Source organism: Mastacembelus armatus, chromosome 19 (assembly GCF_900324485.2).
Source record: "Mastacembelus armatus chromosome 19, fMasArm1.2, whole genome shotgun sequence".
Classification (NCBI taxonomy): Eukaryota; Metazoa; Chordata; class Actinopteri; order Synbranchiformes; family Mastacembelidae; genus Mastacembelus; species Mastacembelus armatus.
Window position 1 is genome coordinate 19,468,197 of NC_046651.1, and position 19,234 is coordinate 19,487,430.

General features: G+C 46.7%; 2 protein-coding genes across 2 annotated transcripts in view; one reads left to right on the plus strand and one right to left on the minus strand.

Annotated features, from left to right (window-relative positions):
* Positions 1-1,626: 1,626 nt before the first annotated feature.
* a1cf (apobec1 complementation factor) lies at positions 1,627-11,808 on the minus strand. Its single transcript, XM_026316239.1, has 13 exons — positions 11,723-11,808; positions 9,100-9,250; positions 8,801-8,935; positions 8,600-8,730; positions 7,413-7,651; positions 7,093-7,257; positions 6,852-6,949; positions 6,373-6,510; positions 5,694-5,838; positions 4,287-4,519; positions 3,877-4,013; positions 3,621-3,775; positions 1,627-3,104 (listed from the first exon to the last, which is right to left on the minus strand). The coding sequence occupies exons 2-13, from the start codon at positions 9,199-9,201 to the stop codon at positions 2,950-2,952; spliced, it is 1,833 nt and encodes a 610-aa protein (XP_026172024.1). The 5' UTR covers positions 9,202-9,250; positions 11,723-11,808; the 3' UTR covers positions 1,627-2,949.
* A 2,678-nt stretch (positions 11,809-14,486) lies between these two features.
* The window catches only part of LOC113135820 (cGMP-dependent protein kinase 1), a 28,023-nt gene continuing 23,275 nt past the window's right edge, over positions 14,487-19,234 (plus strand). The window contains 1 exon segment of the mRNA XM_074933703.1: positions 14,487-16,250. Coding sequence (XP_074789804.1) covers positions 15,931-16,250 — 320 coding nt within the window. The 5' untranslated portion in view covers positions 14,487-15,930.

A 19,234-nucleotide genomic window follows, 5' to 3' on the forward strand; every position in this document is an offset into this window, starting at 1 on the left:
GAGCTGCAGGGTTCTACTGCAGCAACAAGGAGACGTGCTCAGAACCACACTTTGTTCTGCACAGTCCTCATACACAGGTGACCCGGGTCAATGTCAGACCCAGGACAGAGTCACTGACTGTTTGAACAGGAAGTACAGCAGCTGCTGAAAGACAAACACAGACCAGATCAGTCATTACCTCAGAGCCAACTGCTCATTAATTATCAGGCTTCACAGATGGTTTCCCACGAAGCCCTTGGTGTGTTGTAATCATGTGTCCACACACTGGAACCGGACAAGACGAAACTGAAGTCCGGTTTTCAGCAAACATCTGCCTCCTAACTCCATCAGACTGTTTCAGTGTAGAACCACAACACTCAGAACAGCATCAGCAACATTTGTCCCTGTATGTCTTTAAAACTAGTCACAGGTGCTTCAGGATCATTTCAGGAATATCTGCACTTCTGCCTGTCATTCAGCTCATTGTGAGGCTGTAGAGCATGTCCCAGTGTTACTGTGGACAACACCCTGGAGCTTCTGTGTGTGTGTGTGTGTGTGTGTGTGTGAGGGTGTGTGTGTGAGGGTGTGTGTGTGAGGGTGTGTGTGTGAGTGTGTGTGTGTGTGTGTGTGAGGGTGTGTGTGTGAGGGTGTGTGTGTGTGTGTGTGTGTGTGAGGGTGGGTGTGTGTGTGCGTGTGTGTGTGTGAGGGTGTGTGTGCATGTGTGTGCGTGCGTGTGTGTGCGTGTGTGTGTGTGAGGGTGTGTGCGTGTGTGTGTGTGTGTGTGTGTGTGTGTGTGTGAGGGTGTGTGTGTGTGTGTGTGTGTGTGTGTGTGTGTGTGTGTGTGTGAGGGTGTGTGCGTGTGTGTGTGTGCGTGTGTGTGTGTGAGGGTGTGTGTGTGTGTGTGTGTGTGTGAGGGTGTGTGTGTGTGTGTGTGTGTGTGTGTGTGTGGGTGTGTGTGTGAGGGTGTGTGTGTGTGTGTGTGTGTGAGGGTGGGTGTGTGTGTGTGTGTGTGTGTGTGTGTGTGTGTGTGTGAGGGTGTGTGTGTGTGTGTGTGTGTGTGTGTGTGTGTGTGTGTGTGTGCGCGTGTGTGTGGTTATGTGCAAATCCCAAAGACAACGAAAGTTAAAATCTGTGAAACGACACAGACGCTGCAGATTTTCATTAGTTTCTTTATTTGAGGAACATTGAGGATCATGAAACATTACAAAGCACTTCCCTTCTATGTTATGAAATACCCACAATTCTCTCTGCTCGCCACACATTAGTACTGATCGACTGATTTTCTGATCAATTATGGATTCCTAAAGAACAAAACAACTCTATACAAATAGTGTCTGGACATTTCTTCCTTTTCCTGGTATAAAAATAAGTTCTAAGTGCTACTCACACTTTAATACTGTCTCTGATCGGCATGTTCACAGCTCGATGTCAGCACGATTCGAAAACTCTCCAGAAACACGTAAAGAAACAAAAATAAGAAGAAAAATCAGGGGACGGGAGACGCTGGGGTCAACCAGTGCTCCCAGTCCCCAGCAGGAGGTGCAGAGAAGAGAAGACAGCATGAAACATTAACATTGTCATTTAAAATATGAGTTTAAAAGCAAAAAGGTTTAAACTTTAAAAAACTGCACTTTTTTGTAAATAGAAGATGGTTTCAGTGTGGAAACAACTTTTGTTTCTTTAGTTTGGAGATAAACTAAACCCTCACCACAACAGAATAACTATGATCTCAACTTCAACACAATGTGCAGAAACTGCAGAGAAGAACCAACAGCACAGGTGAAACAAATCTGGTGTTGGGACGGAAGCTCCAATGAAAGAAGTGAAACATGGAAAACGCTGAGAAAATAACATTAATTGGCGCATTAACACATTAATGCGGCACATTAACACAATAATGCGGCACATTAACACAATAATGCGGCACATTAACACAATAATGCGGCGCATTAACACAATAATTGGCGCATTAATTGGCGCATTAACAATAATTGGTGCATTAACACATTAATTGGCGCATTAACACAATAATTGGTGCATTAACACATTAATTGGCGCATTAACACAATAATTGGCGCATTAACGCATTAATTGGCGCATTAACACAATAATTGGTGCATTAACACATTAATTGGCGCATTAACATGTTAACAGATGTGAAGCTCTTCTGTTTCACACTGGCAGATCAGACAACGAGGGAAAGAGTAAAGTGAAAAAGGGACTTCATGTTGATGATGATGGAGGTTATGACACAGTTTCTTTTCATTCAGGTCAACAAACTTTTTACAATATTCAGGTTTCACTGGACCTTATCCACATTTCATCTTCAGATTATTCTCTTGTTTTATGACAATAATAGTTTGATACCTCATCTTATACTTTTAAGACTAAACCCAGCAGCTAGTCAGACTAAACTACAAATCCCATTTACCAAAAAAGATAAATTAATAAAATCATAGATGCTGATTCATTTTCTGAATATTGCAAACAAACCCAAACAAGCTAAAAAAGAACACATGAACCGATCAGCCAATCAGAGGCCGTCTCCCAGCTACTTAATCGATCACAGAATAATAATCACAGATAGTGTGGATACATAATTCAGAGCGAGTAAAAGCAGAGACAGAGAATCTGAAGAAAGAAAACAGTGAAGACTTTGTTTCAGGGTGACTGACGAGTCCAAATATATCTATTTTTTCCTGTGATACGATGAGGCCGCGGTGCGTTTGTGTCCCTGTAATCCTTCAGGTCCCAGCTCCGTCAAGGTGCATTCACACTGCTCTGCTCTAGTTTTGTAGAAGTCAGTTCACACAGTTGTCGCTGACTCCCTTTGTTAAACCATAATCAGCCGGCCAATCAGATTTCACCTCGTGGCTTCCCTGATGTGATAATTGAACTTTTTCTAATTAAAGCAGCACAGTGTGAATGTCACCTAACCCACAATGGGTTTCCTGTTTGCACACCGCCGTTCTAGAAAACGCCGTATCCATCCGTGTGGCGCGCCGCCACAGCAAACGCAGGGTAGCCCTCGTAGGTGGTGTAGGTCAGGTCCTGGCCCAGAGACACAGCCTGCTTCAGCTGGGACGCGACGGCCGCAGACGCCGCCGGGCTCACCAGAGTGTAGCCTGGACAGAGACACGAGCGTCCGTCAGTGAGTCTGAACAGAAGCTGCAGGTTTGTTGGACAGTGAGACGTAGAGATGCATGTTTGAATTTAAATACAAGCGCACAAACAAATGCATTAAAGCTGCTGCAAACACGTTTTGGCCACTTGGGCCACAAACTCCACAACCAGCTGACAGACTCTTGGTTCTGATTGGCTGGAAACTGAACAGTGATGCATCCATAACATCGTCCATCCGTTCAGCAGCTGACAGTCACACCTACAAACCACCAACCCACCAAAGCTGCATGTGTCAGAAGTAAAGCGCCGTCAAGTTACTGATGCTGCTGAAGCTGCAGGGAGGAAGCAAAACCACCGAAACCTGATGGATGTATGTAAGAGTCTCCCATGATGCAATGTGCTGTGAGCGAACAATGTGAAGAAAAAGTAAAAAGGCCGTTCCTCTCAGTGTCGGGTGAGTCTGTTAGTGGACTGTTGAGTGAGGCGTTAGTCGGCTTTGGGTACGGACCTTCACATACCTGGGAATGCTACTGAAGCCACAGCCGCAGTAGCAGCACAGCCGGCGTCACCGGCGCCCTCTGTCTGCAGGCCGAGCGTCTGCAGCGTGTGCTCAGCTGCGTGGACTTTGGCGTCGTCGACGGCCGCACACAGCTTAGCAGGGGTGAAGGGATGGCTGCAGACACACAGACACACATCAGTGCAGCACGTTTGTTTACTGCAGCAGCAGTTTGGGTAGTACTAGTATTGTAGTAACAGTAGTAGTAGTGTTGTTACACGTTGGGGTACTGCGTAGCCAAAGCTGGGATGGTGATCTTGTAGAGGAACAGCTGTCTCTGGTCTGGACCCATGGCGGAGTGGAGCTGGTAGACCGGCTGGCCCCAGTTATTCTTCTGACACAGCTCCTCCAGGACCTGGGAGGACCAGTAAATATGAAACAGTTCTCCTGTGTTCATTTGTCAGTTTGTGTTTCAGGAGTTCACATGTTTTTTGTGTCACACCAGTTTCTTAAGGCCTTACCCAGGACACCTCACAGGACCCCTCCAAGATCCTGGACTCTGTCCCGGACATGGATCTGAACAGGTTTTTGTGGTTTTTGGTTCTTACTGTCAGTAATTGTAGACGAAGCTACAGAAAGAAGTTGTAATGAATCAATTCGGTCCTGGTTCTCAGGTGTGCCCAGTTACCTGTGGTGCAGGTTTGATGGTGGCGGCCTTCAGGCTCATGGCGGCAGGGTTCATGGGGGTCAGCTCCATGCCCGGCAGCAGGTCGTACAGCTTCTCCTCCGCCTGCTTGTCCGCTTTCAGGCCGAAGGAGGCGCCTCGACCCGCGGCTCCACCCCCGGCAGCGTAGGCCAGGTAGCCCCGCCCACCCAGCCCCCGCACCCCCGCAGCCCCTACAGGTACAGTCATGTAAATTTCTACAGGAGACCGAAAAGGCAGTGAAATCAATCAAATCACCGGAAATCACACAGTCAGACAATTGTCCAATCAGAGTGCAGAGGTACAGAGGTTGTCATGGTAACGGTACATCTTTCCTGCTGCAGGATCATTTCTGTGTGCGATTCGTTTGCAGGATTTTACGTTTAATTAACCGTAAAGTTCTGATTCAGTCAGACCAGTCATTCTGAAACATGATTTGAAAACAGCAGATCATAAAAACCAGATGGTTGGTGAAGTGACCGTCGCAGAAGCCCCAGACGTCTCTCATCGATCTTCACGTAGTTTGATAATCAAATTATCACTTCAGGCACTTTTCACATAAAATCTGTGAGAAATGTCAAATATTTGCAGATTTCAGCTTCTCAACATTCTGCCTCTTCCTAGTTATTGTCTGTTTGTGTTTGGAGGTTTTTGATCATTTGTTATAAATCGATAAATCGATCCAGATACTGATCAAATCAAATTCATCATAATTTTTGAAATAACAAACTGAGTTTTTATAAATGTAGTGATGATTTAAAAGGTTCGTTCAGGTCCACATGTTTCAACTGTTCGCTGCAGGTGCTGTGTTGTTTTCTGTTCTGTGACTGAAACTATCGTCGGCTGCAGGACCTGGACCGTCAACACACCGGCCTTCACTGCTACTGATCACCGTGGACTTCAACGAACGGTCAGTTCACCATCAGACATGATCACGTCCCTGCTGTCCTGTGAAAACCCTCTAACTCCAGTTGTGTGCCTGTGGTGATGTGGAGCTTCGGGGGTTTGACAGCAGCAGGTTGCGCTGCAGGGGAACTCACACTCACACAGAAATCAAATGTACACAAGACGACAGAGACGAGAATTTGTTGTTCTTGTGCTGTTCTGCTGGGAACCTACTCTCAGTGTGGACGAGACCATTTGTGTCTGCGAAGCTCAGACCACGTCTCTGTCAGACCATGAGGATTCATGCATCCACTTTAGTACTTGCAGGTCTCGGTCAAGGCCTGGTCCTCAGTGAGACACCCGAGTGAGACCTGTTCAGTTTTTCTGAAGGTCCTGGCACTAACATGGACCATGTTTTGTTTGAGTGTGTGAACATGAGCTCGCCCTGCAGCCGCTGACAACATTCACTTTCTAGGATTAAGAAGAAAACAGTGCGTTGTTCTTCACCTCGAACAGACGGCGTCCTCATCACACCTCGACCTCCGACCTGAGCTTTGGCCGCAGGGAAGCGGAACTGACCTGGTATAGTGGTGTAGGCCTGGGGGGCGTAAAAAATGGGTGCACCGAGATACGTCGCTGAGTGGTCGTACACCTGAGGATGGAGACAAGAGTCTGTTTATCTCTGATAATGGTGAAAGTCAGACATGTTTAGTTGTCAAACAGTTACATCTTGTTTCCATCTAATTATTTTGTTATACGTGTTGTTATATGAGGTGTGTAGTGTTTTACTGCCACCACTGCTGCTAATCATAATAATTATTATTATTCATGTTCAGATCAGCTACATCATCAATCACCTTCTTGTTCACGGTGCAATGATTCAAACTGTCCAGTAGGTGGAGCCCTTCACTACAGCTTTGAGCTAAATGCTAACATCTTCACCAAGACAAGCAAAAGAACATGGAGTGTGTCACTATTTTAACATCAGCAGCAAACACAGAGTCCAGCTGAGGCTGATGGGAATCTCATCGGTTCTGCAGGTGCAGACCTTCAGGAGTTTAGCTGTAAATGTGCTTTGCTCATCATGATGATGTACAAGAGGCTTCTGCTCTAAATCCAGAGACGACTGTGCCACCATCCCGTGTGACCCCTAGTGGCAGAGCAGGTGCTGTGTTTGGGGTCGTACCTGTCCCAGAGTGTAGCCGGCGTAGTCGGTCTGCAGCAGAGACCCTCCTCGCCCTCCGGTCCCTCTGGTGTAACGGACATAACTGTCCTTGTCGACCGGCTTGGCCAGAGTCACCTCGATAGGAGACCCATCCACCACCTGCAGGGAGAGTACAGAAGGTTCGGTACCCACATGTGATCAATGCCCCAACCACGCCGGAAGAGATGGAAGTCACCGTCCAGGTAAACATCACACCTGTAGCTCTCATGTGACCTGTGCATAGAATCCAGACCTGCCCTTTAAAATATCTTTCAAAGCATCAAACCATCCTCCCTTATGATTATGTTGTTCTTGTTTCAAGCTGTGAGATACAAACTCCACTTAAAGAATCCCTTTGTGATCACATGAAACAGGAAACTTGACGAAACATGTTGCTACGAAGTAAAAAGCAGCAAGAGGAGCAACAGCAGGTGTGATGTGTCGGGGCTGCGGCTGCTGACCTTCCCATTGAGGGCGTTCATGGCGTTGATGGCGTCTTCTCTCTGGTTGAAGTGGACGAAGGCGTAATCTCTGATCTTCTTCACTCTCTCCACTGCACCTGTGGAAAATCAGAGTGTTTGTTTTTAAGGCTTATCCTGCTCATTTTTAATGCACATCATCATCATCATCATCATCATCATCACCAGGGGGTGCATTCAAGGACAATCTGACATCTGAGCTGCATTGTGTTGTGTTTAGAACCTGGCTTCAGGCTGTTAAACTCCTTCTTGATGGTCTCCTCTGTGGTCTGCAGCATCAGGTTCCTGATGTACAGTATCTTCACGGTTGCCATGGTATCCTCATCCACCTCCACCTCAGGCTCCGCCCAGTCCACAGCAATGGCGTGACTCCACAGCTGAATGCGACCTGAGAGAGGACAGTGAAGAAACGTATGAAGGAGCACAACATGGAAACACCGCATTCAAGCACAAATACTTCAGGAGAGTACTTCAGCAAATGTACTGAGGTACTTTCCAGAGGGAGGTTTTGTGTCACTACACAGGTGACTGAGTTTTCGGTACCTGGCAGCAGTTTGCGGCGGGCCATGGCGGCCGCTCGGTGGCTCTCGTACTCCACAAAGGCAAAACCTCTGTTCTTGGACTTGTCGGCAGCGCTGGGGTACACGATGACGTCCACGACACCCTCGGTGACCTTCCTCATCTCGGACAGAATCTCCTCTTGCTTCTTGGTTTTGGGAATCCCGCCCACAAACAACCGGCAGTTGTCGACGCTTGCACAAACGCCGAGGAGGCGGCCATTTCTGTAGAAAGTAAAATGAACATCAAACTAAATCTGATGAAGAGTCAGTGAAGCCGACAGATTCATTAAACTCACACGAGTCTGATCGAACCTTTTATCGCTGCTGATTCTTTATCAGCAAAGATCAGCAGAAAACATGTTTATCATTCTTAGCTGCAGACGTCATCAGGTTAAATCAGCTGTAGATAATTAACACCTGCTAAACAACTAACATGAAAGTGTCATCTGCATCCTTCACCTCAAACTTAATAAACTCAATAAGGACTTTGACAGAAATGGAATTTCATAAACTGAACTCTGGATTTGAGTTTGGTTTGAAGCTGCAATGTGAAGGTTGGAGGTTGGTTGTCATTAGGTGGTTTCTGGTGCTAATGTGTTTCTCTATGGATCATTAAGGTCAGACACATCGAGCCGACTGCAAAGAACGAGCAGCAGACACACACACACACACACACACACACACACACACACACACACACACACACACACACACACACAGACTCAGACTCCAGCCAACAACCAATCAGCTCATTCCGCTCCTGGTGAGAAGAAATACCTCTCCACACCAGCAGGTGGCAGTAGACTAGGGAAGACCTACACTGCAGATATAAAAGCATAGCCAAAGCAGCGGTTGCTGACAAACCTTCACACCACAGACGGTTTATAGCTGCTACTGATCCAGAACATGAGAAGAAGCTGCAGGTGAAGCTGCTGTTGGCAGGACTTGGACTTTGGTTGGGGAAGAAGAAAAGAAGAGGTGGAGGAGGAAAATAATGATGGAGACTACACTGATCTGGCCCTGAACAGCCAATCAGAGCACGCTATCGTCCCTATGGACCATGTGGAATTGGTGGTCCAGAGGCTGATTATTATAACGTTGCTGTTCTTGCAGCTGAGCAGTTTGAAAACTGAGTGATGGGAATAAAGAGAGAAAAGAGCCAAACTCGACCTGATCTCGTAGTTGTTGAGCTGCTTCATGGCTGCTCTGGACTCCTGTTTGGTGCTGAACGTGACGAAGGCGTAACCTCTGTTGTTGCCATTAAAGTCCATCATCATCCTCACCTCGTAGATCTTACCAAACTGCAGACAGGAGGAGAGAAGTTAAACACGTGAAGTGTGGGGACTTTCATGGTCTTCGTCCTCCTCTCACCTTCTCACACAGTGGAACCAGTTCGTCTTCGAACAGATCTCTGGGGAGCTTCCCCACAAAGATCTCGCTGCCTCGCTCTGGTGGGGGTCCGTCCCAGCCGGGCGGTGGGCCGCCGTACCGCCGCTGCCCGTTCTCCTGAAACACAAGGGTCAAGGGTCATGTAGTATGTGTATGTCCATTCGCTAAATAAAAACACACGTCAGTAAAACCCTATCACCAACTGACACACAGAGCTTTGCGTTCGGGACCTGCAGGTTCACACACCCAGGTCCAGGCTGAGTTTCATTTCTCTGTCCTACCTGTCGCAGCTGGTATCCTGTGCGTTGTGTCAGCGCCAGGAGCGCCGCCTCCTTCTGCGTCCCCGTCAGCCCGTCCCCGCTTGCTTTCTGATTGGATTCCATTGGGTGTGATTGACAGCGAAATGTGAATCAGGGAAATTAGGGGTGCTCACTGCAAAACCACCAAAAACAGCTTGTGTTAGTTTTATGTCTGACGAAGCCCTCGGTCCTTGGTCTCTGTGCCCCCCAGGTATGGACTCTGAGACTCATGAGGTGTGCAGGTCAGCTCCTCTGCAAGCCTCAGTTTCCCAGAACACCCTTCTCTGCATTGTCTCAGTGTAGTCGGCACAAAAGTGCAAAGGAGACGAGCCATATTTCTGTTGATGATGAGCCACTTTACAGACAAACAGAAACGTTAGTGAGCAGCAGCTCGTCCATCCTGTTCTGCTGCTCAGAGCAAAAACAAACGAGTCGTGTTGGGAGGTCAAGGTCTGCTCTGTAATCATTGACAGAGGCTGTGGACGGTCTGAGCGGAAACATCCAGGCCTGGGGATTAATATTTCTGTGCTCGTAGATACGGACGACCTCCTTTCAAAAATGACCTCACTTTCTACCGATGAGATGACCTCAGAACCTCTGAGGCTCCTTTAGGTAAAGACAGACTGAAGGCCAACGCTCCCGTTGTGTGTCTGTGACGGTACTTTTCTCTATGGTGACGTTATTTTCACGTTTCTTCAACGTCTCCATTAAAACCATCAGGGAGACGCTGCTGCTCCATCAGCATCAACACACACTGTGGTTTATTCTGACTCCCACACACACGTCCTGCTCCCACTAACACTCAGCACAAACCAAACCTGGACACATCCGCCGCTGAAAATAGTCCCCAACTAATGATTTGTTTCCTCCTGTTTGATTAAAAACTGCAGCAATATTACTGAGTTTACTTCATATTACAGATTGAACTAAAAGTCACAGCTGCTGACAGGAAGAGACAGTTTGTGTCTCCTGTGCTTGTCATTCAGCAGCACACACACACACACACACAAACATGTAAACAAACAGTTAAGTGACTACTTAAAGCTAACTAATCAGTGAAATGCTAAACAGCCTGCATTCATTAGTGCACACACACACACACACACACACACACAGACAGTTTCTGTTCATGTAAATGGGAGATGAGCTCTTCACATCAGTGATGGGCGAGAGACAAAACAGCAAGTTTTATTTGATCAGTAAAAGTAATAATTGTGACAACACGTCGTCCTAATAAAACGTCACAGGATGTTTGAGGGTGAACAGGTTCAGCTGCTGCTGAACAGGAAGCTGAAACCCACCAATCAATAGTTCCAACAGAGGGGCGTTTAACACACACACACACACACTCACACACACACACACACACACACAGACGACTCTGTCTCTGATTCCTTTGATTAATTGATCGTCATTTCAAAAAACCGTCAAAAAACCAACAAATGAGACATTAGAGTTTTACACAACGAAATGAAACACATAACATCCGAGTTATGACACGACAGATCGACATAATAAAATATAAAGTTGAATATTCACCTTAATAATCTGAGTCTGCTCAACCGTCTGTTTAGATTTGACTCCACAAATGAATAATAAATAAAATCATTAGTGAAGGTAGTGAAAGACTTTATGATGTGAAAGATTTATCATTAAAATCTACTAATTTTAAAAATCCTACACTTTTACTTTCATCCAGCCTTTGACCTGGAATAAAATAAGATGCAACTGAACAGAAGAATTAAAGCAAACACACAATGGACAGAAGTATTCAAACGTAGATTACACTTCTGTAACCTCCTACAATTCCCAGCATGCTTTTCAACAAATCTGCCCTGTCACCCTGTTTCAGTGCACTCACATTAATCTCATTTGATCTTTTAATTAATTCACCATCTTCTGATTTACACAATGAAAGTATTTTACACTAAAGTCTTAAAACTCTAATTTGATTAAAATCCTTAAATTGTGCAGAAACTCCATGAAAACGATAAATGTGCTTGAAGTAAACTTTGATGATACGTCTGCACGTTTTTATATTGTTCTCTTAGAGAGTTCCTTTATTGCTTTAAATCATTTAACCATCAGTAAATTCACAACATGCTGAGGTTTCAAATCATAATCAGGACAGTTTTGACCTAAATGAATTTATTTTAACTTTAAAACCTTTGAAACATGCAGCAAACTATTTCAGGACACATTCAGTATGACGAGCTCAGTTTTATGTCACATTAGGTTTTGGATAATATCTCTGAGTGCTGGACTAGTGTTAGTGTCACGTTTTTTAAATTGAATTTCAACTATTTTCATCTTTTTTGAAGGACGGACACTCTGGGTCGAGACACATTCACTTACTGTGTCTCTCTCTCTTTGTCTGCTTTAGCCAGCAGCGGCAGAGCGACCCTCACTTTACATGCTCCCTCTCTCCGTTATATCACATGAATCCTGGTCGGCCTGTTTGTTCTTTCAGCCTTTCTGATCATCACATGAAGAGCAGCGGTCGAACGACACTTACTTTACACACTCTCTCTCTTCATGGCTTTAACAATGAACCACGTTCAAACCTGAAAGTTTCTTTCTTTGCTTGAAAAACAGAAAAACTCACCTGAGCAATTTCAGAGATCACCTCCCTCCGATCAGAGCTGTGTCATTCTGAACCCGAGTGTGTGTGTGTGTGTGTGTGTGTGTGTGTGTGTGTGTGTGTGCGTGCGTGCGTGTGTGATCACATCATATCAAACTCCAAAGGTTCACTGTCTTGGTGTTAGCTTTACGAGCCGGCACCGGTTAATGTTTAACTAGCTGCTATCTGCACACACACACACACACACACACACACACACACCTGCAGGCCTGTGTTAGTTTGCATGTGTATGTGTGTGTGGCAGGAGGCCTTTGGCCGACAGTCACTGTGTGTATCCCAGAGCCTGCGCAGGTCTCCTCACCTACAAACACACACACACCAGGAAAACTCAGCAGCTGTTACTGTCTCAAACCCACCGCTTTCCTCTGTCAACACACACACACACACACACACATCCCAGTAACCCCACAGGCTGCATTAACAGGAAACTTTGCTCATAGTAATGATGATAATTATGATCAAAGTTTTTGATCAGACGAGTTAAAGAAGAAAAACGGAACAGAAAAACAGAAGCTGCTAAAATGCTGCAGCAGTTTCCACATGATGAAACATCATTGGGGGAAACAATCGCTAACGTGAACTTTGACCTTCAGGATTAATGAGGGTTTTCACTAATTATTCAGAAAACAGTCACCTGATGTACTGATAATGAAGAGCCAGAGTCTCTGCTGCCCTGAGTAATGTCTGCAGCTCTATGGAGCCTGACAGTCCAAACTGAGGGATCCAGCTGTTTAACGCAGCTGAAGGTATTACTCTTCCTCGGCTGTAGACGTTCAGCCTCTAGAGGAAAACCAGCTCACAGGTTCAAGTACAAATCAGGGACAGACTGTCCTGTGTCCTCCCTCATGTGTCCCATGTGCTGGTCCCGGATCCACATCTGCACCGCCTCTGCTGTTTGTCCCTGGACCTTTCTGTGGTGGGACCGGTCCTGGGGCTGGAGGAGGATGAGCTGAACGTGGACTTTTCTGGAGCTGAAGATGAGACGGATGTTCACTCAGGTGAGATGAAAAGACACAGACCAATTACACAAATAAGAATAAAAACACTAATAAACAAACGAAGCTCCCAAAAAATAAATAATAAATGGCCAAAAGTATGTGGACACAGTTCTGTGCACTTTTTGTTACGTGTCCTCTCAAGTTTCTTCAAAGCTCAGGTGACTTCACATTATATATTTACTTATTTATTTACTATTTACCTGTTTTGTCTAAATCCACAGTTTTAATTTGGAGTTTGTGAAAACAGAACCACACAGGAAAGTAAAGAAATGTAAAGACTTTGATTCTGTTTTATGTTTTATCATCAGGTTTTATTTCCACTGGAGGAAAATAAAAAAGGACATTTACTACAGTACAGCCTGAAGGTACTTCATGTTTACTCCAGTGTGTCCTTTATACTTCTGCACCACAGTTCAGCTGAAAATATTTACATCAACATTAAAACAAAAAAGCCTTTAGTGTAAAGAGGCTCAGCCCAGACCTGTAGAACCACCAGCCTGCACCTGTTTTTACACATGGACGTTCAAATGAAAAAAAACTGTTCTTGTCTCAGGAGTTTGTGTAACGACAGTGTGGTCCAGCAGGGGGCGCCACAGGGCAGGTGGCTTCCTGTTCCTGTCTGTGTCCACACTGAGGTTCAAAGATCAGACACAGCTAAGTGCAGCTATGGAGCCAGCGGAACAACACAGGGTGCACTCAGGGTTCAACACAGAACCCAAGAGAATAAAGAACCAAAGTGAACTGTTCTGTTTCCACATTCACGCTTCTCTTTGCTGCACTTCAGATCTTCTGTCGATAGTTTGAAGTGCAGTTGTTGAAAACGCTCCAGCTGGAGGGTCAGGTATTAGAGGTGGATGTCAGACACAGGACCTGGTCTCATTCTAGATCAGAATGAGTCCAGGTCTAGAATGTGCTGGTCTCAGCTTCTGACTGTGAATCCTTTCATTATTTTATTGAACTGAGTTTTTGTCTTTATTTTCTTCAGATCTTCATGTCTCCTGAAAACACTGAGCAAACACTTTGCCTCCAACACCTTCCTGTTCCCTGCATGGTCCAGCAGACGCACAGAAACCAGGACGAATTCCAGCCGCTATGACAGCTGAACCTCACACAGCAGCTGGAGACAGATGTTTGGACTAGAGACAGATGTTTGGGCTGGAGACAGATGTTTGAGCTGGGACAGATGTTTGAGCTGGAGACAGATGTTTGAGCTGGGACAGATGTTTGGGCTGGAGACAGATGTTTGAGCTGGGACAGATGTTTGAGCTGGAGACAGATGTTTGAGCTGGGACAGATGTTTGAGCTGGAGACAGATGTTTGAGCTGGAGACAGATGTTTGAGCAGGGACAGATGTTTGGGCAGAAGACAAATACAGTAAATAAAGTGTGTTGTGGTTGTTTGCTGAAGGAGGTCCAGTGGACTGTGATGATCAGAACAGTGCCTGGGGCCCTGGGGGCCTTTTGTGTGCCATGGTCCGTCCATGCAGGAGGCCAGTTCCAGGGTCTGTCCAGTCATTTCAGATTCTGCAGGATCTGCATGTTTCCAGTCCACAGTGTTTTATTCACAGGGGCCAATTAGGGCCCCAGCAGGGACGATGATGAAGATGAAGACCGGGACAGGCAGGTGAAGAGGAGGAGCAGCAGCAGCAGCAGCAGGAGGAGGAGGAGGAGGAGGAGTTGAGACGAGACTATCCAACTTTTGGACGCGCCTCAGAGTCGCTCCTCCGTTAAAGTCACTAAGGAGATTAAACCGGAGCGGGTCCGCGGAGTCCCGGATCACTGAGTCCGGCTCCACAGGGTCTGCAGTTCTTTCCTCCGCATGCCTTAAACTCACGAAGCGCACGCAGGATTTCGGCTTCGCGCCCGTCGTTTCAGACCGGGATTTTTCCGGTTTCCAGGCGGATCTGCGTCCCCGGTGTCCAGCCGGAGTGGACGTGGATTCCCGCGGCTCTTGGTTCCTGTTTTCTGTGTTTGTGTCGGTGTTACCGCCACACGTCCGTCACTCCTCTGCGGATTTTTCTACTTTACCCCCGCGCTGAGGACCGAGGACGTGCACACGGTTTATTCCTCTTTGCTTCTTCTGTCACGCCCGGATTCTTCCGCAGCTTCGAGGCTGAAAACAAACCCAAAGAAAAGTGATGCTGGACTTCAGCCTGTGAGTCCGTTTAGAGGAATTTCAGGCTTTTCATCGCTGTTCCTGTTCTTCTCTCTGTCCACACGTTTTCTAATGTCGGAGTGAAATTCCTACAACCTGTGGCTGAATCTCTTTCGACATTTCACTTTTCTTCAGGTGTGTTCTCTGAAGACCGGAGGCTTCAGTGTTTTTCAGCTCTACCAGGTTTCCTGCAGGAGAGGAATCCCCGACTCCCCTACTCCAGTTTTCCACTTTGTTTCAGACCATATTTAATTTAGAGCAGCTGCAGGAAGAGCCCTGAGGACCAGTCACTGCCTCTTTTGTTTCCCCACTTGGACTCATTTCTTTATTGTCTAAAATCACATTTTTCCTTGAAGAAAAACCTGCAGACTCTGAGGAACCCGGGGGGGTTAGGACAAAATTTTCTTCTTTGCAGCCACAGAAGAACGTTTTCTTAATAATATAACAAATACCCCAGGAACCTTAAAAAACAAAGTTGAGGAACTTTAGGGACCCCTGAGAAAACCCCCAGGTTATACTGGGATTTTCTCAGTAAACTCAGAACTGCCTCAAAGTACCAAGACGAACCTTGAAAATCCTGAAGCTTTGCAAGAAACTTTGAGTAATACTTTACATTGCAGACAGAGGGATTCTAAAAACTCCTTTTAGAACCTCTACGGGGGCCTTAGAGAGCCTGAGGAAACCTGGAGGATTACTTTTAATGGGGAAAGCAAAAAGATCCCATGACAAACCGTTTGGGTCCTGACGTCTCACTAGGAATCTTTAAAATGTGCCAGGAACCCTGAAACTCTCAATGGAAGACAGACCTGGAAGACCCTGACCAAGCTGGACTAAAGACGTTGAGGAAGCCAACATAGACTTAAGTTCCTTGAGGAACATTCTGGGCCCTCAAGACCTCAAGAAAATCTGGGTACAGCAGAATACTTAAGGATTCCCCGTGTTAAGTGCAGGGACCCTCGGGGTCCAGAGGGAAAAACCAGAGGAGACCTGAACACGCCCCAGGGACCCCCCAGAGAACCGATGGGCACCTTGCGAGACCTGCAATATGCCCTGCAGGAGAAGATCGAGGAGCTGCGGCAGCGCGACGCCCTGATCGATGAGCTGGAGCTGGAGCTGGATCAGAAAGACGAGCTGATCCAGCGGCTGCAGAACGAGCTGGACAAGTACCGCTCTGTGATCCGGCCCGCCACCGCCCAGCAGGTGCAGGCCCAGCAGCAGAGCCTCGCCCTCCAGCCAGACCAGCACCGCAGCAAACGACAGGCCATCTCTGCAGAACCCACCGCCTGCGACATCAGTGACCTCAGCCACGTCACCCTGCCCTTCTACCCCAAGAGCCCAGAGTAAGTCCAACTCAGTTCATCTGGTTTCTACTGTCTCTAAACAGGTTTCTACTGTCCCTGAACATTTTCTGGTTCTGTTTCTGTTTTGTCTCCACTTCCTGTAACTCAGTCACTGACTGGAGCAGCTAAAGACCAGCAGGTTTGCTGCTTTTGGTTTGTGTCTTGTGTGAAGCTCAGGAAAAGAAGCTGTGCATCGCTGATGTTTAGGATCCGGGTTAAACTGGTTGTTTAGAGCCTCAGCAGACAGCACGCCGCCGGTTCTGCTGGAGATGTTTAAGATAAGATCATTCTTTATTGATCCCACAGCTACAGGACAACAGTAAGGTGCAAAGAATGAAAAATAAAAAGTGTGCAGAGATTTAACTTTTTACTAATTTACAAAATATTTACAAAGCTGACCTGAATAAAAGCAGAGTCTGGTGTCCCGCCAGCACAGGCCCTCAGTCAACACTCGGGTTAGTCCACGCCGCACAGGTAGACCCTCTCAGGTGAGGTCAGCCAGGTGCTGGTTTGGTTTCATTAGTGCAGCTCTGGAGGTTTCGGGCTCAGCACAGTGCGTGACACTAACGCCACAATAAGAAATGCAGCCTGTTTTTCTGTGGCCCCTGTGTTCAGTGAGCAGCGACTTCTGATCCTGACCACCGGTCCTGACATCTGGACTTGTAGCCACAGGTGGTGACTGGGAGGTTTCTGTGATTGGTCTGTGACATTTCTAATGATCTAATCCTCAACACATTTCTGTGTGTGTGTGTGTGTGTGTGTGTGTGTGTGTGTGTGTGTGTGTGTGTGTGTGTGTGTGTGTGTGTGTGTGTGTGTGTGTCTTGGTCACTGCTGCTTTGGCTCTGAGTGTGTTGGGGCTCAGCCAGTGTGCAGCGGCCTCAGAGCTCAGTAACATAATGTGTGTTTCTGTGTGTCGCTGCTTTGGAAGCTGGTCCTCCCACGCACACCGGCAGCTGACAGGGTTTCATTTACCATCCCACCACCGCTCTCCGTCAGCGTCCTGCAGCCGTCAGCGTGTTTGTAAAGAAAATCAAAGTATGACAGCGCAGAGCGTGTGGGCCGCACCGACGCCTCCAAAGCATTTTCAGCTCGTCACAGCAGACGAGTTCATGATCAGCTGAGACTCCGCTGTCATAGATCTGCTGCTGAGAGAGGGCTTTTATTTTGACGAGGTCCTGTCTGTCAGGAGGAATCTGTTTCTGCTCCTGCTCACCTGGAGTCAAACCTCCACGACACGACAGGCCTGACACACCAGCGAGGAGCTGTGACCGTTGACAGATTCAGGGTTTTGACCTTTCCGACTCTTCCTAACGTTTCCTCCAGGCAGGAACTGCAGATGGAAGAAATGTTATGTCCGATCGTTCATTAGTTTGTAGATTCATGAGGGAATCAAATTAAAAGCTTAAAATTAAAACCAAGAAAAGAAATTAAAATCTGACAATGCGACGGTGCCTTCGGGCCAGGATTCAGGCACTGATGTGAACTCAATTTCTTTTGTCAAACTCAGAAGCACAAACTTCATGTTGCTTCATGTGAAAAGTTGTTTTTCCCAGCGTCAATCAGCTGCTGGGGGTCGGTGTCGGTGCACGTCGTCTCCTTCTGCTTGTTTGTAGACGTGATGTTTCTGCCCGATGGTTTTCTACCTGCTCCGACTCGCCTGTCGTGATTCTGCCCCTGAATCAGCGGTTTCAGAGTTTCTGCTGGAGACTGATCTGAGTGCAGCTGTGAAAGTCTCTTCCTGTTCCTTTGGTGCTTTTCTGTCATGTCTTCCTCTCTAGCATTTGTGTCCTTATTTCTTCATTTCCTTCCTTCTTCCCTCCTCAGTCTTTAAAGTCTCTCTCTCTCTGTGCTTTGTGTTCAGCCCCCCCACCCCCCACCCCCCACTCTCTGTCCAGTGTCTTCACTGAACCAAGTTTCCTCCTGAGCCCAATTTACATGCAGATATTGAAGCTAGACATATGAAATATGGCTTCATCTGCAGACTCACCAAAATAAAATGCGCCTCTAATAGAGTCTCTAGGTGCTCGTCTCACCCACCGGATAAAATCAAACCCTCAGTCAGTTCTTAGGTGGATCTTTAGGTGTCTCTTATATTCCAGTGTTTCCCACGGTTCTGCACAGCCTCACAAAGAACTGCCAGATCACAAATCTCATATTTCAGCTGTGAATCAAATCTGGGCCAAAGTGTCGCCCGAGCTGCAAAGAGGCCGAGGTGAAGCTGCGGGGGAAGTTGAAAAGCTGTAGCTCGTCTGTGTCCAGTCGATGCTGCTAAAACCTGCTGGGAGTGAAAACCTGAAACAGACAAATTCAGATCAGATAGTTTTTAATACGTCAGGTTCACTGAGCTTCAGATTGAGAAAGTTACTGTTACACTTCAACACACCAGCTGGTTTAGATTCAGTGTTTTGGTCCTGAGGAAATCCTGGTTTCTGTCGCACTGGGACACTGTCTGACCTGTAACAGTTTTACGGCCTGTTTGGATGACTGGTTCTGTACTAGCTGAGGGTAAAATCAAACCCAAGTGTGAACCAGGCGACAGCTGGAAGTGTTGGTGTGTGTCATGTTAGCTCTCCTCTCTTTCCTTCCCTCTGTCTCTCATTGAGCGTTATTGAGCTGACAGGAAGGAAACCTTTGGCTCGGCGTGGTTGACTCACTCGGCGCTGCGCTTTATGACGGCGGCTCGGCTGCTTTTCATTTGTCCGTTTGAGGCAGGAAGAAGCTTCTCTCTCCAAAAAATACTGCAGATATCTGAGAGCACCAGCTGCTGAGAAAATATGTGATTATGTTGAGGTAATTGTCAATTTAGGCAATCGTCAAACTCAATTTTAGATCTAATATGTGGTTTTTATCAGGATGAAAGGTCCTGGTGCAGTAAACACTGACCAGAGCAGAGAGAAGAAAACAGAATTTGTAGAAGAAACGGTGATGTCTCTGTTCAGGCCCAGCTTTTTTCAAAAACGCTGCTGTGAGCGGAGAGAAGAGCA